The sequence below is a fragment of the Amblyomma mixtum genome, chromosome 4 (assembly GCF_055824585.1).
Source record: "Amblyomma mixtum isolate Tamu chromosome 4, ASM5582458v1, whole genome shotgun sequence".
NCBI lineage: Eukaryota > Metazoa > Arthropoda > Arachnida > Ixodida > Ixodidae > Amblyomma > Amblyomma mixtum.
In genome coordinates this window covers 56,102,557-56,125,389 of record NC_143015.1, presented here as the reverse complement: position 1 = coordinate 56,125,389, position 22,833 = coordinate 56,102,557, and the positions used below count along the sequence as shown (strand labels likewise).

At 50.2% G+C, this 22,833-nt stretch overlaps 1 protein-coding gene across 1 annotated transcript in view; it reads right to left on the bottom strand.

The window, feature by feature from the left end:
- LOC149346536 (uncharacterized) overlaps nt 1-22,833 on the bottom strand; it is a 138,910-nt gene that overhangs the window by 51,694 nt on the left and 64,383 nt on the right. Inside the window, exon 3 of the mRNA XM_089541370.1 lies at nt 7,736-8,673. Coding sequence (XP_089397496.1) covers nt 7,736-8,673 — 938 coding nt within the window. The remainder of the gene's footprint in view (nt 1-7,735; nt 8,674-22,833) is intronic.

Below are 22,833 nucleotides of genomic sequence, written 5' to 3'. Positions count from 1 at the left end.
AACCATGCGCATCGATCGCAGCCGCCTTGCCACGTACCAGTTCTCCGTCTTGCTGTGAGCCCACTAATCACAGAAATATTCAGAAGCACATATAAGGCGTATTTCGTCACCTCGTTAGAACTAATAAACGTGTCCCAAAATTGCCAGTTCGTTTTTGGGATCGCACTGCAATTCCGCCTGCAGCATTTCTGCGTTATGTCCTTTTGCGACTCGTAGCGTTATTGCTAATATGAATGGTTGTAGACGAGTTATGTGCATAAAAATTACAAAGGAAGCAAAAGTGTGTATACAGTACTCTAATCACGTTCTTTGCCTTTTCTTAAGCATGTCGATTTAGACTGGAACGCTACTCTTCTTGGATGATTTTTCAGAGCACGTGGACTGGCATGGTAAGGAATACATTTCACTGCTTAGCGCCCAATGGCAAAGCCGGAGAGGATGATGGTACGTTGAAATGAAGGGCAACTGCCGAGGCTTACGAGCAGAATATCAGCTAATGCATATGAAGCACATGCAGGCAGGCGAGATGACTACACTCGGTCGTTTAGTCTACCACGCCACGCCGCTTTCATTCCCATTGCCTACGAACAGAGACACGGCATCCTCCATCCCTACCAGTTTTTCACTTCAGAGAATCCTATTCCAGACTCGTCCTCCAATTCAGTGTACAACCTCAAGCTTCGTTTGCAGTTATATAGACATAACACTCTAGAGGCGGCACTGAGAAAAAGTATGGGTCATGGCAAAACTCTAGAAAGCCCAAGAAAGAAAGAAAACGGCATGACTAACTAGGCGGCAGCTCAGTTAGAACATTCGCAGAAAACTTATTTGCCGCTATCGGCAACTAGAAAAATTTTGTAAGCCACGAAAACCGCAGACGCCTATTGTTACAAAAAATACGCTTTCAGCGCTCATTTATACTGCCTTCTTGGCACAAGGGTTGCGCCAGACGCCTGCATTGTATTCGATTTGGAATTGACCGGGCTTGCGCTATCGATAAAAAACTTTACGCAAACAAAAGTTCTTGGAATTTCATTTTGTTCAAATCTTTTAATTTATTTTTCGGATTTGAGTTTTCAAATTTCGCATATTAATTAAAGATTTAGGTTAATAATATATTAAGATTTATCTTTTGTTTAAACTCAGCATTCCTAGTTCTAATAGTCCCACTCTGCTAGCTTGCGACAAAGCCTGATAAAATCTGTAACTTAAAATGCTCTATAAATCTTATTTTCCTGTTTTTCTTTGTCCACGCGAACACTGTAACAAATTCTGTTTGGTAGACTTCGCCCATTAGACACTGTGGGGTCCGTCTTAAGCAATGCTCACTGTCATTCGATGTAATCAGAGAGTGCCATGGTCGTCACAGAAAGTCAATGACGCCATAAGAAAGTTTGATTTAGGAACACAAATGCTGGTAAGGAAACCAAAAATGGGTGGAAGTTTTCGTAACCCAAAAAAAAAATGGCAGAAGAAAAAACAAAGATTACGTCAGAGCTGCGGGTTGCGAGCAGACATTTTTGAGAGCCTAGATGGGAACGCTTCCGGCGCTTGTTGCTCCATTCCAACAATATCGCACGTATGCTTTACACTTCGTTCAAACTATCTGTTTCTCCCCGCTACGCCGTTCATGATAGTGCCCGTAGGGATCTCGGACACAATAGAAACAATTGCCGTGTTTAAAGACGTGCAAGAGTGAGAGCTAGTAGGCATAAAAAGTTTCTGTGCTCTTTGCAGTTATTCTCGTACGAGCATCCCACATTTCTGAAAACAAGCTATATTGTTACGTGGCTCATGCCTTCGGTGCCATTTTATTGAGTGGCATATAAAAACTAGTCGCTTGCGAGTTGAGCTCGTTATTGTTAGTCGTGTACAATAAACTTATGAAATGCATAAGGCATCAAAAACAATTTGAAAAGATTAGCAACTTTGATTATGTTTATCTTTGCATTTTCACACGCGACTGACAATCTTATCGTTTTCAGCGCCTTTATCTAAATAATTTTTTTTGCTGTGTGTTTTGTTAGCTTTTTCTGCACTACTTCCATTAGTTGGACAAGATGTTGGGCTCGTTGTAGCTGATCCATTGTGGTTGACAGCGCTTAGACACAGGGGCAAGAAACAGACCCACAAAAGACAACGGCATAGGCGCTCATGCCATCGCCTTTTCTGTTTCCGTCCCTTGTCTAGGCGCCTAAGCGATTTCAACCCCAATGGTTGCACAAGGTTATGCCTTTCCTCGGCGTTTTTTACCCATTTCTTTGCAGCTTCTACTCATGTGCTCTTATTTTTGTCTCCGTTTTTGCCGTGTTTATTGTTGGCTTCCCGTCCCTTCATTTTTTTGTGTTTTTGAAATTTTGCACCGTCGAGCTTTTTGAATGCTCTGCTCCTTCTCCACCCTGCTTTTTCTTGTTTTTTTTTGTAAGTGGCGTTTTCTTTTTTTTTTTCAGGCTTGTCAGTTCGCCCAAACAGCCATTTTACTTTCAGTATTCGTCAGTGTTGTATGCTGAAAAACAAAATGGTTTATTAGTATTCTCATTTTGAGCAAAAGTTTCTCAGCGGGTTTTTGTAGTTTTACATATTTCCGGACGCTGAAAACAAGCCGTTTGTTTTTTGTCGGTTTTGGCTGCTTCTCCTGTAGTAGAAATGCTGTATTATTTAGCTTATCTAAAGGGGCACGCTATTGCTTTAGTTTAATGTACATGTCGATCATATTAGCGTCGATTTACTAGCGTGTCTCTTTTCTGCATAGTACACAGTAAAGTTGTTTTTTGATTATGTTTTAGCAACTGCCGTCATGCCTATAGGTTAATTGTGTCAAGGCTGCTTGATATCCGGTAATCGTGACTAAAAAAACTACGCAAGACTATACCACCGATCCGCCTGCAAATGTAGTACGATACAACATGACAAGGATTATGAGTGGTAGACATGCTCGCCTCATAAGCGGAAGCCACAACCCTGCATGGACTTACAATTTCGCGTGTGCGCTCTTTCGACATACCGAAGTCCTAACGAGCGGCTGACTTTATGGTATCAAGTTATGATGGTGACGCCTGGCTTGGTCAATTTGAATGTTATTCGAGATTGCGGACAGTAGGAGAAAGGGGCTTCTTAAATACAACGCAAGCTGGCTTCCCCGATGTCTGCTAATGAATGTGACATTATTGGTTGGATGGTTGGCCTCAAGTAGAATGGCACATACCCACTACGGGGGAGTGGCCAAGACACAGGCGGTGAACTGATGGAATGATTGGGAGTTTTAGAGGAAAAGGAGTATTAATAGGGTATAGGCTGACAGATTGGACGACGCAACGAAAGGGGTCCTGTTAGCTGGGAGATCGAAGATGGGGCGACGGCTTTATGTGCAAATTTGAATGCATCATTTGGAACGGTTCAATTTTGTATCGACTGAAAGAGAGACAGAAAAAAATAATAATAATAATAATAAATGAACTGTTTGATAATCAGAAAAATGAAAACAAATAGAAAAATAAATTAATAAAATTAGTATTATCATGGAAGTCGCTGTGTTTCTAGAAGAAATTTTTAAACTGCACAGCGCGCACTCCTGTTGCTTCGTCCAAGCGAAGTAGCGCCAAAGGAAAGAGCAACCTCAGTGGTCACAGGCAGACCCAGCTGGTGAAATCGAATTTCTAATAGGCGCCTCCTCAAAGAAGAGAATCGGCGACAGAACAGCAGGTAGTGATCCACTGTCTCAGGCGCGGCACAAAATGGGCACAGTGGAGAAACCGCCAGACCAGATCTGTGAAGGTGGAAATTTAGCAGAGGAACTCGGCATCGCAAACGGGTGAAAGAGACCTCCAGTCTGCGCGAACTCCAGTCTTTGCTGCTCCAAGGGTGCAGAAGGTGCCGATATTCGGGAGATGAAGTGAGCGCCGAGGCTGAAAATTCCTGAAATATTGTGTAACTGCGAAACCTCACCGCACCTGTATATGCGCAGGTTGGCAGGATAGCAACTATTGGGCCACAGAGAGAGGTCCTTGCTAATGAATCAGCAACCTTATTTAACTGAATGCCCACATGACCCGGTACCCAAAGCAACCTCACCGAATTTAGATGGAGCGGGATCAGCTGCTTAAAGAGGCATAATGCCCGAGTCTCAGAGGGTGATGATAATGAAAAGCAAATAGATAGAGAGTCCGTCATAACCATGACTTGGGAAACGGCAGGATCTAATTTACGTAAGGCTAGAATGACAGCTAATAATTCGGCCAGATAAACTGGAGTGAAGTCAAGGAGACGGAGAGAAAAGGACCATCCCAATGCAGGTGAAAAAATGCCCACACCTGCCTTTTCACGATCCTGCGATGCATCGGTAGCAATGAGAATATGAAAAGGAAAGGACCTTAGGTGGTCCTGTAACAAACCGTGAAGGAGAGGAAAGGGCTGGAGCTTGGCATTCGATGGGAAAATGTTATCAAATGCAATCTCGACTGAAGGTGAGATGTTATGCAGTGGATGGATATCTGTGAGCTTAATGTTTAAGGGATCGAGGAGAGACTGCACGAAACGTATCTGCGGAGTATGCAAACGAGACCAGGTGGCATTTAAAAAGACAGCGGGTTGACTAAGAAATATTACATTGGATGTGTGGAGAGGAGAGTCGCACAATTTTAAAAAAGGTTTGGACTGTTAAAAGGCGAAATATGGCTAATAAAGATGGAATTCGCGCCTCAAGGTGCAGGACAACATTAGCTACATACTTTGGAAGTCCGAAGCAGAGGCGCAACGCTTCACGCTCCAAGAGCACAAGCGGTCTAAGTTTATAGGCAGGAGCTCCTGAGAATAAAACACATCCGAACTCCAAAATTGGGCGGACATACATTTTATAGATCAGCAGAAGTGTGTGCCTTCTCATCCCTGTCCTAGCGCTGCAAAGCCGACGCAGGATGCCAATGGCCCGAACTCCTTTTACAGAAACTTGCTCAATGTGAGCCCGCCATGAAAGAGTAGAGTCATATATCACTCCAAGATACTTCACTGTTTGAACCTGAGAAATTATATGATTTCTATAAGCAACGCAGATATGTACAGGATGAGAAACCGGGAAGACCAACAGGGCGCATTTGTCACATTGAAGGACAGATGAATACTTCCTAACCAGTTGTCAAGAATATTGAGGTAATCCTGCAAGATCTGATACAGAGAGTGAATATCTTTTGCAGAAGCAAAAAATGCGATGTCGTCAGCGTACACGTAAGTTGTCACATTATGGATGCATGGAATGGAGCTTAGAAAGATGTTAAAAAGAACAGGGGAAAGAACTGAGCCTTGAGGTACACCTCTTGTCTGTCGAAATTTCCTTGAAGAAACACCATTTCGGCAGCAATAAAATTCTCTGTTTTCCAGGAAAGCAAAGATCCAGGATACGAAATAGTTTGGGAAATTAAGGACCTGTAATCTGTGTAACAGCATCCAGTACTCGACGCTGTCGTAGGCTTTACTGATATTCAGAGTGACAAGCGCGGCAAACTGTTTGGCGCTGCGAGCTAATTTAATACAGCTCTCAAAGTCCATATGAGCACACCAAATCGAACAGCCCGGCCTGAAACCAATTTGACAAGGATTCAAGATATCATTTGTAGAAATGAAATACATGATACGACGAAGCAGGACCCGTTCCACCAATTTCACTAAATTCGATGTTAATGAAATAGGGCGTATGTTGTCAGAAGTGAAACCCTCCCCTTGTTTTTTAAGTAGTGGAACTATTTCCGCAAGACGCCACTCATGGGGTATCCATGGACCTTTAAGGGAATGGTTAACCAGAGCCAATAGATCTTCAGGAGATTCGGTAAACAAAATTTTAATCATAGATGTAGTGACCTTATCGGGGCCAGGAGCCGCTGGTGATAGGCGCAGAACAATTTGCGAAAGCTCAGGCATAGTGACCTCAATGAAATCACTTGAGATGCATGAGAATGTAGGTGGAGAATGAAGTGCAGATGTGAATCGACGTTCTAGGCCACCCGCAATTCCCTCTAAGGCCTTAGCGATGTCAGCAGGGGATTGAACGAGGGATTCAATATTGATAGCCGGTGGAATCACTTTCCTTCTCCTCATAAAATTAAACAAGGCCCGTTTATTTCCTGACTGAGAAAGAAAATCATAATGACTTGTAATATACTCCTCCTTCGCGCGGGAGATAGTGCGCTTAAATGTTGCTGCGACATACTTATAATCCAAACAATTTTTTGGGCATTGATTTAGGAGGAGTTTCTTCCAGGCTGCTTTCCGCCATCTATAGGCACGCGTGCACTCTGCATTCCACCAATTATTGGTGATTGCATCCTTGGATCCTGTGACAATGAATTGAGACTGTTGCCTTGCGCGTTCCAACACTGTGCATATATGTGTAGCTTTACATTCGGAATTTGTAGTGGTGTTTCGGTCCGAATCAATTGTGAGAGCTGATTTGAGAGTGTCTTTAAAGCGACTGTAATTTATGAAGGTGCGCTGTTGCCGTTCGGGAAGAGTTAAGTTACACGCAACCCTGAAACTAATCGGTAGATGATCACTGTTTGTCGCGCAGTCAACAGGCGCCCAAGACGTGACAGAGACTCCTGGGGAGGAAAAAGTTAAGTCTAACACAGACCGGCATAGACCATGTACAAATGCAGGCATTCCTGAATTGTTGCAGACTATGTTGTTGTCGCAAACCCAATCAAATAGTCTAGAGCCGAAACAATCTGTTTTAAACCCCCACGTCACGTGGTGCGAATTAAAATGGTTGGTTGGTTTATGGGTTTTAACGTCCCAAAGCGACTAAGGCTATGAGAGACGCCGTAGTGGAGGCCTCCGGAAATTTCGACCACCTGGGGTTCTTTAACGTGCACTGACATCGCACAGTACACGGGCCTCGAATTTCTCCTCCAAAGAAATTCAGCCGCCGCGACCGGGATCAAACCCGCGTCTTTCGGGCCAGCAGCCGAGCACCATAGCCACTGAGCCACCGTGGCGGCTCGCGAATTAAAATCCCCAACTAATAAAACCTGAGATGTGCTGCTAGACATCAATGAGTCAAGGGGCCGAGTGTCATGCACACCTGAAGGGAAATATGCGTTAGCTACAGTAAAGGGCTGTTGACCTGGGATATTGAGATCAACCGCAAGTAATTCGCACTGACTGTCCGCATACTAAAAAGAAATCAAGGCCCTGTGACAAATTTTTAAGGAAATCAGCAACAACAACCCTCCCCCTCGTGAAGACCTGTCTAGCCGGAACGAACGGTAATGTTTAAGATGATAATTAATATCTGTAGTAAGCCATATGTTTCCTGTAACGCAATTACATCCGGTTGAAGTTGATTGCATAGGCATATTAAACCTGTTGAAGCTGAGGATATAGATCGGCAATTCCATTGGAGAACACTTAACGACCCTATCTTGGCGGGAGTGCTGCAGCGGCAACTGCCGCTTCGGGAATCCTGGTCTTAGGATTTTGATTTGCATGACTTTTCTTGGACTTGGAGTGGTGACAAGATGGATCCGGGATACTCAAAGGAGACCCACTTCGTTTTTGGGCGCGGGTATTGAATTCCATCTCAACACATTCATCAGAGGATGTGTCCTTAACGCTGTTCGGGAGAGATTTTTCAGGAGTCGTTTGTCCCTCATGCTGACTTTGGCCCTGTGGAGCGCTATTGATGTCCACAGATGGTGGAGGAGCAGCCGAAACCATAGAGGACAAGAGCGGAGCGGCGTGCGCTTGCAGCATATTAGTCATCTGGGTAGCTACTACCTGTGAAATGCACGTGGATACAGTTTCCATAATGCGTTCCATTGCATTCGCCACTGCTTTTTCAACCGCAGCGGTAATGGCTTGTGTCCAAGAGGCGTCCATTGCAGGTGGACATTTGGCAGCCGCACTAGAATAACATGAGGCTCTTTCTTTGACTGCGGCAAAGGCCTCTCGTCGCGTGCATCGACGTTTATCTATTATCTCTAGAACCTGCACTTCTTGAGCTCGTGCAGGACAATCAGGACAGTTGGCAGAGTGGGCACCACCGCACAGGCAACATTTTTCTTGCTGTTCAGGGCATTCTTCTCTAGCATGGCTTTCGCCGCATGCACAGCACCGTGAGCCCGATTTGCAGGCTTTGGCGCTGTGGCCAAATCTCCAACAGTTCTGACACTGAAGGGGACGAGAGTTAAATGCGTCAACTCGAAACACTAGTGGCCACACTTTGATCTCAGAAGGGCACACTACTCCTGCGAATGTGGCTATGACGGACTCTGTAGGTATTTTCACCCCCTCTACCATTCTGCTGCAAAGATGGACCGCAATGACGCCCGCAGACGAGAGGTTCTCCAGCGTTTCCGAAGGGCTCACTCGAGAGTCAACACCTCGGACTAAGCCCTTGGAACATGCTAGATGAGGCGGAATAAATGCGCTCACTGGGTGGTTGGCGAAGGAGGTACACTTCAAAAGGTCGGCGACACAATCCTTGTCCGGTGACCTGCGCAATATCCCTCCCTTGCCGAACTGCCGCACATCTGTGATTCGCATGTAGTGAGGCGATGTAGTCTGAAGTGCCACCTGCACTGCTTCCGGGCTGTTCAAACGAATCGCGCCTCCATCAGCAGGAACTAAAGCCACAGGAATGCTGGTTATTCCACTGCGAAAAAAGACATCGATTGGGAGCTGGTCCTGTGGAAGAGAGGCCGACCAAGGGGAAAACCCTTGGCCAGGAGAAGAGGTAGACATTAAGCCGTCGTCCCGCGCCCAATCACCCTATAACAGGAGCAGGCACAGAAAACAAGAAGGAGAAATTCGGCAAGCTAGCACAACACCGCCAGATACTCAGCCTCTACCCCGCAGCGGGCCGCTAGCGAGAATCAAGAGCCAATCTTGCTTCGCCTTCGACGCCAGAACGGGAATTATCTTCTCCAAAGTCCTTGCGCACAGTTCATCTTCTTTTTCACTGTTGTCTTCGAGGAAAGCTCGCACGTACGGACGGGAAGCAAGCTAGTTACGTCTATTTGCGCTTCCAGAGTAATGTAGACAGCAATGAAGCTTTCTTTTATTGACGCTAAACATCTTTTCTTTTCAGCAGAGACATAACCTCCGCGATCAGTTCGTGACCTGCACTTCCTGTCGTAAACCTGAACTGTCGTCGGACAGGCAGCCTGATCCACCAATAAATGCCCTTCAAATGTCGATCTTCGTTTAGCTCTCCGATAGTACGAAGCATAAAACTGCATAAAACGTTCAATTTTTCCTAGAGCGTACAGATGACGTCATTTTTATGTAATGAGCAATGGTCTGTTTGTCTCGCATACTGTACATGTTCATCAAGAAAAATCAGTCATCAAGAGTTATTAGCATTTGAAAGGGCCCCGGACACAACAGCTGTATCTTGTCGGTGCTCACCTATGGGGCAGAAACGTGGAGGATAACGAAAATTGTGCAGCTTAAGTTCAGGGGAAGGCACCGAGATACGTAAAGAAAATTCTAGGTTTAACGTTAAAAGACTGGAAGCGGGCTGAGTGGGTGACGAAACAAATGCGGGCTAATGGCATCCTAGTTGAAATCAAGAGGAAGAATTGTGCTTGGACTGGGCATGTAATGCGAAGGAAAGATAACCGCTGGTCGTTAAGGATAACAGAGTGGATTCCAAGAGAAGGAAAGCGTAGCAGGGGCAGCAGGTGGGATGATGAGGTTAAGAAGTTTGCGAGGATACGTTGGCCGCAGCTGCCAAAGGTAGGGTGAATTAAAGAGACATGGGAGAAGCCTTTGCGCTGCGGTGGGCGTAATCAAGCTGATGATGATGATGATATGTGGTATTGTTGCATAGGACAGTGCGCAAGTACCTTTACGTAATAATCAATCAGGTTGCTTGGGTGGCACCAGTTTCTAATCAAAACAGACTATCGTGGTAGAGCATTCTAGGAACTCCTGAAGCCGTATGAGTTCAAAAATAAATTCTCTTCTTTTTCTTACACCACATAAAGAAGGCTTTGCATGCGCCGGCACGAAAGGTTTCTCTCCTAAATCTTGCAAGGTGTTCCGCTGCACTAATTCGCAGTACTTCCAGAGCAAGCTCTCCTCAAAGACCGCAATCAGAAACCTTCAACGGGGTTGAAAATTTTGCAGAGAAGAAGACAGGGACGCAATAACCATAACAGTGATCTCAGACACAGGTCCCGGATGGCACTATACGTTCCAAAAGCCTCCGTAAAGACGCTTCCGAATGGGTGCCACACGGAACCACCTCTCTCGTTTACGAGCAAGCACCTGCCGCCTTCCCACGGTGCTTGTCTGCGTGGCAAGCATGACAGTGCGTGTGTGCTTATGTGCCCGCTATGAAAGCGCTGTTGATGTTCCTCATCGTAAAAAAGAGTCGAGGGATATCAGGACTTATTCAAGCTGGCCGTGAATGTCCGGAGTTGTAGTTAACGCACTGAGTTATTCGCAGTACTTGGAACTCATAGTAAACACGCAGGTGCATCGCGCGAAGGTCGGTGTGAAAGAAGAGTCCCGTATAGCATATTTGCGGTCACACTTATTGAAGCGGCTCTGAGGCAAACCATACTTTGTGGCTCTTACACTGATTCCGGTATCGTTTTGGAGCGATGAAGTTTGGCATGTTTATATGATCGCTCTCAGTTCGCGAGGACCCCTCTGCTTTTCAGAATTCCTGAAGACTGCATGAATTTAGAAAAAATATTTTTTTTGCTCTATATCCCTCAATTGTTGGACGCTTAATATAGAAGATAGCGTTGAAATATGCCTCAGGAATACTCCGCAATCTTTTTTAGGAGGCAAGGGGTAAAAAATAGGGGAAATGCGGGGAACATAATAAGCAATCGGCAGTCCGACCATGCAAGAGGGGTAAAGAAAATAACAAGAAAAGAGAAAGATTTCGTCAACAACTCGGCGTCTGTTTTTTGTTATAACCTCCTCCAATCTTTTTCGCTTGCGTTTCGCTCCCGACTTCTTAGAAGGCACAGCTTTTCTCGTTTTGTGTTCTTTCAGAAGAGGGAAGCAAAGAGCGTAGAAGCTTTTCAATGTATTTCGCTGTCGCCGAGGTTTCCTTACATTTACGCACCACGATTCGCTACTGGAAGTTTTGTCGGCACTCCGCCTTGTGTGTGACGTTGAGAGAATTCAGGGTTCCGTGTTCGCTGCTGCGAAAAAAACAAAAACCATTGTACGGCCACGCTTTTTTTTTTTTGGCCCCATGGCAGGAAAATTTTTTGGAACCACGCGAAAGCGAAAATAACTCGACTGCTGGGAAGGCACCAACCTTTTCCCCGGGAGCACAGCGCTAAAGAGGGGCGGCCTTGCGGCGGTTTTCTTGGACGACTAAGCGAGACCGCGGAGAACTTAGGGGGGGGGGACATTCAAAGTCTATTCGTCACCCAGAGGAAACACAAGCATGAAATACATTGCAGAAAAGTATTATCAGACGCCTGATAGGTGGTGTTAGCTGAAGTAGAGTCTTTAGGAGTGACCGTCATCAAAGTGTTTCCTTTTGCTAGCTTTTTCGGCTTGTTACAGCCCGCTCAGCTACGATTCATAGCTTTTGTTGATGAATGGATGGAAAAAACTTTATTGTTCATAAATTTAAAGTGTTCATGACCCTTACGGGTCACTGGGCGCCGTGGTCGATCCTTGGTCCAGGATGCCGCACTTGACTGCTGCCATCGTGGCTCGGCGCACAAGGAATCGTTGCGCTTCCTCGTCCTCGCTGGCCAGCAAGTGCTCCCACTGCAGCACACTCGGGTAGTTAGTGGTAACCAGTGATATCAGTGTCTGCCTCCGTGTAAGATGAAGGGGTGTCAGCACGCGCTACAAACCGCGTTGATGGTGGATTGCCACGCCCCTCTGACAGTTAATGAAGTTGCGTTCGACGGACGGCTGCCGCGGCGGTAGCGGCGTCGGTCCGAGGCGAAGGCTTCCGAGGCTTCCTGCTTGGAATACGCTGGCGCATCTCATCTTCTGAGCGTGGGTGGCGCAGGCTATGCGGGTCACTACATTTGCTTGCTGAGCTTTTATGTTCAGCCGCTTCATTTTTCCTACAAGGCAGCGCGTTCAATGTCTCTCGCAACCCTTCTAATGCCCCTCACTTCTCGAATATTGTAACGCTCCATGGATCATCAGTGGCGGCAGCGTTCATGTTTTGATGAAGGTGAAAGACAAAGAAGTAGAGAGCTGCTTCAAAAAAACTTAACATCCGATTCAGTATAGGATGCTCCAGTGTCATACATCATTATTACTTTGTATTCATCAAAGGCAAATATCAACAAGCGGTTGTAGCTGAAGAATCTGTGAACTTGCCTTCCACAACATATTTCTCAGTCAGGTACTGCAAAAAAAATTTCAATTCACGTGTAACCGAAAGTGCGCACTTTTTACTTCCAGCTCAAATACATTGAAACGAACAAGAGCTCGCACAAACTTAACTATACAGCATTTGTTTTTCGGGGCAGAGGAAACACATTACAAAAAAGCGCCCGAATTGAAGCCGGACAGGCCTAAAATGTGCCGCATTTGGCTTTTTTTCTCATTGAAAAGGGGCAAACAAGAGCCATGTTTCTACCGTTTGATTTTCGACTGTTCCTCCTCTGCTACCAGCAAGATGGCGCTGTTTAACTGTACCTGTTACTATTAGAGCGTGCATGTGCTGGCAAAGAAATATTTAAACACACCTCGAGTCGCATCCTAGGGATGTACAGAAGAGTAAAGAAAAGCGGTCACCGATCCTTTATTGAACTAGTGTCGCGCTGGAGGACACCCTCTATACACGACGCCCCGCTCAGAAAGAGCGGTGTTGCGAAATGCGAAACAAAACCAAGGCGCCTGTTCTTCAAGGACCTAGGCTGCATTGATCGCCAAACACGCCGGGCCATCATGCATAGCAGAACAATCGGCAACGAAGATATAAGCGGTTATTTTGAAAACAGTAACTTCGTTAACTGAACGCATCTTTGTGAACGGAAAGGGAGAATTTTAGTCGCTTAAATTCCTTCAATCATTGCTGTCTGCCGCTATGTGGATCCAGTGACCATTTTTTTTACGCCTCAAAATTACAGCGATTGAATGTGATATGGTTTCCGCTTTTTCTTTGCACAGAGATAATAAAGATTAATGATTTCTAATCTGGGTACTCCGGCCCAGTAGCCGAGCGCACTAACCACTCAGCCGCAGCGGCGGGTGTAGAGGGAGAGAGCTGAAGGAGTCTGAAGATGGTAAGTCGATAATGATGCTGAATTTTTATGACACAAGGGCACCTGTAGGCAAACAGCACCTGACACTAGGTTGTGGGGATTCATGTTGCCCCTCGCCCGCCGGATGCACCCTTCTCTCTCTCGTGGCCTACCACGGCTCTTCCTCTGGCGGCCCCCGACATGGAGCGGAGGGGAGGCGCCCGCGACTACGCGTCGTCACGTGAGCAGCCCTCCTTACCCAGCCCTCTCGGTTTCGGCGGCCGCGCGGGCCGCGCGCACGGGCACAGTCTGATGGAGAGTTGACAGCGAGCCTTGAGAGAGAGCGGACGCGACACCAGCGGCGGCCCAGGTGACCCGAACTGCTCTGTGCCTGTCCCCTGTGCCTGTGTCCTGTGCCTGTTGCCTGCCGCTGCTGCCCGCGCGCGACCGAGGAAAGACATTGGGAGATCCCAATTAAAGCTCTTGCCTGCGGGCTTATTCCTCGGAGGTGTGTTCTTCGCGGCCACAGGTGTGGTCGAGCTAGCGGAGTGGCGTTGGCTCTGAGTTCAGGGTCCGAACCGTGCCAAAAACCCCACATTTTGGCGCCCAACGTGGGGCCCCTCTGGAGTTCCAGGTGGGGTGCTAGCTCACGAAGAACAGCATGACCAGCCCGCGCTACGGGCTGCCGGACCTAATGATGTTGGCTGATGTATGCGGCGAAGCATGGGAGATCTCGAGCATCGTTTCCATGGCCACATCTAAACCGACCGCGGATGCGGTAGCGCAAGGTCCGTGGGGCGCTATGCATGAAGCCGCAGGCACGGCTGGCGTCCGAAATATTGCGCCAGGAGTTCCTGGTGAATACTCCGAGCTGGAGCAGCCAGATGGCTGTGGCTACAGGAGTTCCGTTCTGCTGAACGTGTCCCCAGGCGCTCCCGCAGATGCGGGTCGCGCAACTGGTTACGCTCCGGGAGATCCCGGCCAGCAAGGAAAGCCAAAGTCAGGTGTCAGTGGCTTCCAAACGCTCCGCTACGTCTCAGGCGCGTCCGCAGATGTGGTTCGCAAACCGAGTTTCCACCCAGGAGATCCTGGACTGCTCGTAGAGCCATTGCCAGTTGGCGTCGGCTACTCGCTCCTTTCAACTCCTGCGCACGCATTCAGACCAGGTGGTCTAACTGCGTCGACACCCGCAGATGCGGGCCGCGCTCCCCGCCAGATGGCAGAGGGTGACGCAGCGCAACTTGGTCTGGGAGGTCCCGAGCACCACTACAAGCCACCGCCAGTTGGCGAAGGCAACAAAAGCTGGCCAGTTGGCCCCGCTCTAACTACGCCCGCAAATGTGGGACGCGCACCCAGCCAGGTGGCTGAAGAGCGCGCAGTGTGTCCGGCAGAGGGAGAGAACATCGCAAACGTCCTCGCAAATGCTTTGCAGCAGATGCTGCAATTAGCGCGCTCGCCCGGCCCTCGGATCGGAGTGCCGATACCGAATTACACTGGCTACAGCGACAAGCAAAGTGCGAATGACTTTCTGCTGGCCCTGCGCCGGTACGAGCTAGCGAGTGACCTGAGCGAGAGCGAGATTCTCAGACGAGTTCTCCCCGTCGCACTCGTTGATCAAGCCGCCCGGTGGTACCAGTTGGTTGGCCACACAGCAGGCAACATGGCTGATTTTCGACGCTTGTTCAGGGAGGAGTTCCTTCCATACGATTACAAGCTGCGTATGCGACGAGAGCTTGAACTGCGGACACAGGCCCCGGATGAATCGCTTGTCGAGTTCGTACGAGCGTTGCAAGAGCTGTATGAATATGCAGACCCAGGAGCTCCGAGTTTGGAGCGAGTGGAACGTGTCATCCGGCAGAGCCATCCGACATTTTCCCTCTACTTGAGGGGCTGCAGATGCAGCGATTTGAACGAGCTTGCCGTTGAAGCGCGCCGAGTCCAGGCTCAAATTTCAGCGGCCCGTAAATACCGGCCCCCACCGCCGGCTGAGGAGTGCCTCGAGCCAAGGTGTGCCTGGAGCGGCGTTGCAGCGATAAGGGGTGAGATCACTCCCATGGCAGGTGCGTTCACGAACGAGCGGATGCCGTTCGCAATATCGGATCGTGCTCTGGATCCCTACAGGTACGGGCTGCGGAGTGCTGATACACAACCCCCGGAGATCTGCGGGGTACCGCCACAAAAGCCCGCGCCTGCTCAGAAAGCACCCACGGAGATCCGTGTACGGCTGGATGGCCGAGGTGCCACTGAGACCCCCCGAGCGTCGCAGCGAGAAGCATGGAGATCTGTGCGCTGCTTTAATTGTGGCCAGAATGGTCACATAGCCAGACACTGCCCCTCGAGATCGGGAAACGAGGCAGGCCGCCGGTAGCAGCACCGGCGGAGGCTACCAAGGCTCGGGAGCCCATCCCCGTCACGTCCGCATTCAAAGTTGGAGAACCAACTAACACGCCTACTCCTTTCATGGACCTCGCAGTTGCGGGGAGAACCTTTAAGGCGTTGCTGGACACGGGGGCAAGCATCTCGCTAATAGGAGACGAGGTCGTTTCCCAGCCCCGGCGGAGATCCGTTCGGTTGCGACAGCGAAGGACGCCACTCCAGCTAGCTAGCGGAGAAGTGCGGTCCTGTGGTGACGTTCGCCTCGCAGTGCGCTGGGATCAGCGTGTGCGCAAAATGCGTTTCGTTCACCTGCCTGGTCTCACAGTGCCAGTTATTCTAGGCCGAGAGTTATTGGCGACAACTGGACTGGTTGTAGACATCGCCCGTGGCGGATATCGGGAGAACCCGTGCGCCCCACTGAGGCCCTTTGTCGACCCGCCGACTGCAACGAGATCGTTGTCAGAACGCACGGCCGACACGCCCGCGGAGGAGCGAAATACCTCCCACGAGCAAAGCCCGCACCGCCAAATGCCGGGATCGGCAACAGCGGCCCGCTCCAATGCGCCCTCTCTCTCCGAGGTCGGAGAAGGGAAAGCAGGCTGTACCGACAGATGTCGGCGAGCTAAGAGACAGCGGGTTTCCCCGCCCAATGCCGAGATCGGCAGCGGCGGCCTGTCAGCACGGTTTTCCTCCGAGATCGGGGGCGAAAATGCACAACTTACTGGCAGATGCCGGTGCGCTGACACAGCTCGAACGTGACCGCCTCTTGTCGTTGTTGGATGACTTTGACGAGATATTCACGGACCAGCCGGGATGCACTAGTTTGGTGCAGCACCGCATAGATACGAGTGACGCGCTGCCCTGGAAATGTAACCCAAGGCCCGTCAGTGCTGCCAGACGGCAAGCTATCGACGAGGCGCTCCAGGAGTTGCTCCATGCTGGTCTCATATGCCGCTCTGCCAGTCCCTGGGGGTTCCCAGTGGTTCTTGTGCCGAAGAAAGATCGCACGTGGCGCTTGTGCGTTGACTATCGGCGGCTGAATGCGGTCACAAAGAAAGATGCGTACCCCTTCCCGAGAATAGACGAGATCGTCTCAAATCTCGGTGGCGCTAAGTTCTTCTCGATTCTTGACGCAAGCAAGGGGTACCTGCAGGTCGAAATGCGACCGGGCGATGAGTGCAAAACGGCCTTCACGTGTCACAGAGGTCTGTTTCACTTCACGAGAATGCCTTTCGGTTTGTCCGGAGCTCCGAGCACATTCCAAAGGCTGATGGACCGTGTACTCGGAGACGCCAGATGGCATCACGCTCTCGCATACCTGGACGATGTGATCGTCTACTCTCAAACTTTCGAGGAGCACCTCGATCACCTGAGAGATGTCCTGAGAAATCTCAGGGCGGCTGGCATCACGCTCAATCCCGCAAAGGTGCAAATCTGCCAGGCTCAGGTGAGCTTGCTTGGATATCGAGTAAAACGGGGACAGGTGTCTCCTGATCCAGAGGAGCTTCGGGCGATCCTGGAGTTTCCTGCGCCTAAAGATGTGAGCGGTGTTCGCCGTTACCTTGGCATGGTGGGATACTATCGCCATTTCATTCCTAACTGTGTGCGACTGCAAGCGCCCTTGGCAAGATTGCTGAGAAAGTCTTCTCCGTGGATATGGGGAGACGAGCAGGAAAAGAGCTTTCATCAGCTCTCGCACGCTATCGCTGAGACGGCGGCTTTGAAGCTGCCCGACCTGAACCGCCCATTTGTTATCCAGACAGATGCCTGTGATATCGGTGTGGGAGCAGTACTCCTTCAGATGGAGGGGCATGAACTCCTACCTGTGGCATTTGCGAGCCGCGCCCTGACGCCGGCAGAACGCAATTACTCAGCGACAGAAAAGGAATGCCTGGCCATCATCTACGCACTTCGAAGGTTCGAGATGTACGTAGAGGGAACAAAGTTCACGGTCGAGACCGACCATATGGCCTTAACCTGGCTGAAACGCCTGCGTGAGCCAAGCGGGAGGCTTGCGCGATGGGCCCTGACACTGCAACGCTTGGAGTTCGAAGTGCGTTACCGCAAAGGCACTGCAAATGTAGTCGCCGATGCGCTGTCACGGGCGCCGGTCACTGACACCCAACCGGCCGGCCAGGACGAGGAGGAGGCAGAGTGGCAGCTGTCTCCCTCTCTGCGGAAGGAGCTCGTTGCGGGGAGTGCCCCGTTTTCGAAGCCCCGAGAGCACGTGCACCTCGTTGGAGCGGGGATCCCTCTCGAGGTTGCGTTCAGCAGAGAAGAGCTTGTCAAGGCTCAGCAGGAAGACTCATTCTGTCAGGAGTTGATCAATAGTCTTAGTGAAGAGACAGACACTCCGACGAGTCAGGCCAAATTGCGCTGTGAAGCCACTGGTAGTGTGGTTGACGCTAACTCTAGTGTCGCTGGTATTGCGGCGAGTGAGTTGGAGAACTTCCTGCTGGACCGTGATGGAGCTTTGCTAAAATACGTGCCAGGCAAAGAGGCCTCGGATGAGAGTTTCAAAGCCGTTATTCCGCGCAAACTGCGGCGCGCCGCTATGTGGCACTATCACGACGCAGACGGTCACGGGAGCGCTCCAAAGACATGGCAGAAGCTTTGTCGGTTTGCTACCTGGCCGGGAATGAAGGCTGACGTATGTAGATATGTACGAACATGCCACGTATGCCAAGAGAGAAAGCCTAGAGGTGGAAAGCCACCTGGCTTACTCCAACCCATCCTAAGCACCAAGCCCTGGGAGATCCTGGCGTGCGATTTGATGGGGCCGCTGCCGCGCAGCAAACGAGGGTACAAATACGTGCTGGTAGTCACGTGTCATTTCAGTGGGATCGCTGAATTGTACCCGCTGCGAAAAGCGACTGCCCGGGAGATCCTGGCAAAGCTGTGTGAAGTGTTTTGCCGCTACGGCTTCCCAAAGCGGCTGATCACTAATAATGCCACGTATTTCACATCGAAAGTTTTCCGTGATACGTGTGCAGCAATGGGTGTCCGGCAGCAGAAAACCACGTGCTACCATCCCCAGTCCAATGTGAGCGAGCGCCGAAATCGAGATATCAAGCCGCTCCTGGGCGCATATGCGAGATCGCACAATGATTGGGACGAGCACTTGGACGCCATCTCCTTCGCTCTGCGCGCGAGCACAAATCGCTCGACCGGCTTCACGCCGGCTTTTCTCATGTTTGGCAGAGAGCTGAACACGCCTATGGACACAATTCTCATGGAAGGGTCGGAGAGTGTCCGCGAAGTCACGGCAGATGTTGACGACTACGCAAGGCGATTGCGCGAGCGTTTGGCAAATGCCATTAAGGAGGCGAACCGCAGCCGCGCGAAGGCCAGGGCAAGTCAAAAGGCCACTTATGATCGCGCACACAGAGACGTGGACTTTCAGATGGGAGACCTCGTTCTCAAGCGCAATCACGCACTCAGCGATGCAGCCGCAGGTTTCGCGGCCAGTCTAGCGCCCAAATTGGTGGGACCCTTCCTGATCGCTGAGAAGCTTTCGCGGCTCAACTACCGGCTGAAAGACCCGAGATCGGGCCGAATCAGCGGACCCATTCACGTGGGAGAGCTGAAACAGTACTTCCAGAGGGAGGTTGCTGTGGAAGCAGAAACGCCAACCGCGCAAGATTGCGCCGAGGCGAGCGAAGCCCAGAGAGATCTCTACAGGCATCGCTATAATACCCGAAGCCAGCGAGCTCGCTGGGGCAACGGGAGAATGCCGAAAGCGTGAGATCACGCACACGGCGGCGTCGGTTGCCAAAACAGCTCGAGATCGAGCAAACGGCGAAGGAACGCCAGACGCGCGAGATCGCGCACGGTGGACCTCATGCAAGGAGATCCTTGCCCCCGACGTCACAATATCCGAACTGGGCGAGATCGCCGAATGTGACCCATGCCGACCACGGCAAAGCCTGGTGCGAGAGGTCTCGTGCCCACCCTGCCTGTGTGGATACACAAGCCGGTGTAGTTCCTGTGCCCGGAACCGTGCAAGACGCCCGCTCGGAGGAGCCGAGCCCCCTCCGGCTGCCCTGATTTACGGCCCTGGCTTCAGCGACGGCACGGAGAGCGGCGCGCGGCCGGGGTCGAGCCGCCGAACTTCGCCCCCACACCATCGCACGGGGCATCGGCGGCGGTTCCGGAGCAGCGCGGGGCGAGCTGACGACGGGCGGCCTGAACGCGGAGCAGGCCGGCTTTCGCGGGCGCCATCCTGGTCTGGCCCGCGCCCCAGGCGCAGAGCTACCATCCCGGGGCCCGGTCTCCGGAAAGGCGGCATGGACCTGCTGACCCGCCGAGTTCGCTTCAGCGGGTGGAGGTCACTATTGAGAGAGGGAGGGTGTGGGGATTCATGTTGCCCCTCGCCCGCCGGATGCACCCTTCTCTCTCTCGTGGCCTACCACGGCTCTTCCTCTGGCGGCCCCCGACATGGAGCGGAGGGGACGCGCCCGCGATTACGCGTCGTCACGTGGGCAGCCCTCCTTACCCAGCCCTCTCGGTTTCGGCGGCCGCGCGGGCCGCGCGCACGGGCACAGTCTGATGGAGAGTTGACAGCGAGCCTTGAGAGAGAGCGGACGCGACACCAGCGGCGGCCCAGGTGACCCGAACTGCTCTGTGCCTGTCCCCTGTGCCTGTGTCCTGTGCCTGTTGCCTGCCGCTGCTGCCCGCGCGCGACCGAGGAAAGACATTGGGAGATCCAAATTAAAGCTCTTGCCTGCGGGCTTATTCCTCGGAGGTGTGTTCTTCGCGGCCACAGGTGTGGTCGAGCTAGCGGAGTGGCGTTGGCTCTGAGTTCAGGGTCCGAACCGTGCCAGTAACCCCACAAGGTGTTCCTCCTGTGTTTAGGTGGGGTCAAAGACCCCTTTCCCAAGCACTTCACCCCAACGAAGGAGAGAAGCAGATCAGAGGAATGCTTCAACCCATGTTATCACCGGTAGGCAACGGAGATCGAACATCGCACCTCCCGCTCGCATGTAGGATGCTGAAAAAAATAGGTCATTGCTGCGGTGAGGTAGCAAGAAGGGGCCGCCGAGGAGAGGCGTGGCAGCGAGTAGAGCTCCTGGCGTTCACTGCATAAAAAGCAGATTTATCGAAACGGCGACCTGCACTCGTTTGATAGGTAGTAAAGTAGGCTCCTTCTTCTTACCATACACAATGTGGGCTTCTGCTAAGCTGTGTTCTCAAATATGGCGGCGACCGTTTCTGATTCGCCGACTGTGAGCGGACAAGTGGTCACCACCCTTGACTCGCGCGTGCGGGGTTTTCAAACGAGAGAGAACGAAAACAGCCTAATGGCAAAAAAAGATGGAAGCATAAGCGTAATTTTTCTCGCGCACACAAATTCACTTGTCGGCGTTTGTTCCGCGGCTGGCATGAAATGTTCTTGTAGAGTTTGCATTTTTCGCTTTTGATTAAATAATATTTCACCTATTCCTATCACCTCAGAGTGTGAGAATAGCTCATTGAAAGTAAAACCATGTTTAACTAAGTGACCCAAAGGGTTTCATTTTCCGCTGTAGTCAAACTGACTCTCATCCCGCTAAAAATTGCTCTTGCTTGTAGCCATTCATATCTTGGAGCTCCGGCTAATAAATTCTTGTGCCTTAAGGGCCCAGCTGTAGCAATGAGTTCAAACAGCTACTACCGTAGTTGCGACAGTTTACACATCCCTTAAACTAAAGTGCGCTTTGGAGATACGCAGAATATTACTTGTCATACCTGTTGCCTTCATTTACCTTGAAAAATACAGAGCTCTAGCGTAATGTCACTGACATCTCTCAATATATTTCAGGCAATAGGCTCTGCATACTAGAGTCACGTTCTGCCATAAAATGCTTGATAGACTGAGTTCGCTCGAGCTAGTTCCAATGTATTTTGGTAGAATGGACTTAGGTACATAAAAACCCCTCAAAATATTTGCGAGCAACTGAGGCGATCTCAGGAAAGAGGGCAGAGTGGGTCAGGCAAGAAACGCATGTTGACATCCTAGTCGAAATCAAGCGGACGTGATAGGCTTGAGCAGGGGTTGTTATGCGAAGCCAAAGTAACCTCTGGTCGTTAAGGGTAACGGAGTGGATTTCAAGATATGGCAACCGCAGCGGAAGGTGGCAGAAAGTTAGACGGACGGATGAGGTTAAGAAGTTTGAGGGGATACGGTGGCCGCAACTGACAAAGGACAGGGTTAATTGGAGAGGCATGGGAGAGGCATTTGCCCTGCAGCAGGTGTTGTCAGGCTGATGATGATGATGATGATGATGATCAACATCATCCGTGTCACAGGAAGTTGTACCGGTGGAGGCCTGCCTCTTAACACTCCACCTTGCAGTCCTTTTTGCTTTATTTAGTTCCACCCATAAAAGGATGGAGTCTTCTAATAGCTGTGTGCTACTTTCCTATCGCCTTATGAAACTTATGAACGCACTTTACAAATAAAACGCAACAGGCGTTTCCATTTACTGCAATGCGAATACCAGCAACAGGTGTATTAGCGCGAAATGGTCTTCCAGTCTCGACGCTAACTCGGGGAAGCAGTGTGCACTGGCGTAGCTTTTGTTCTAACGCTGGTCCACTCGCGAAATTATCGCTGGCCGATCATTTTGTTGATGGTTTTGTGGCACCCAGATGCCTTAACCAATGTTGGAATGTGAAGTCAGAGGGAGGAAGAAATTGTAATTCAGTAGCTCTTCCCTCCTTCACAACCAGTAAAGGTACAAGACAGAAATAGTGCACGCGCAAGACAGACGACTACAAAAATAATACCAGAATGTCAGGCCTCATTTGGAGAAAACTTCGCCTTAGGCGCACAGTTATGAGAAATGAGTTGGAATAAGTAATAAAGTGAGAGAAAGCATGAAACTCGTCTAACTCAGTAAGGGCTTTCTTTTGTGCTGGTCTTCTCTATTGCGTTTATTCTTCGCTTCCTTCGCTTCTCGCTGCTCCCCTAGCCCATTGGTACGAAGAGAGCGCTCTTGAGCTCACAGTTCTAAAGCACAACGCTTCTTACAGAAGCGCATTCTTCCTATTCGTGCCTGACATCGAGTCCCATTAGGCGTTTGCCTAGTGTTCCAGCTTACCAGCAGCTTGAAACGAGCAATTTGCTCATCACACTGTTTACCTTACTCCAATTGTACTATTTCTTTATTTTCTCTTCGCGCAGGTTCCATTAACATATTTTAAGTTATTTTCGACCGTAGCCTACTCCTCTTGTGATGTATACTCTCATCGCTCGTAAAATAGCCTTTTTGGCACTAATTATCCCTGAAAGGCAGAGCAC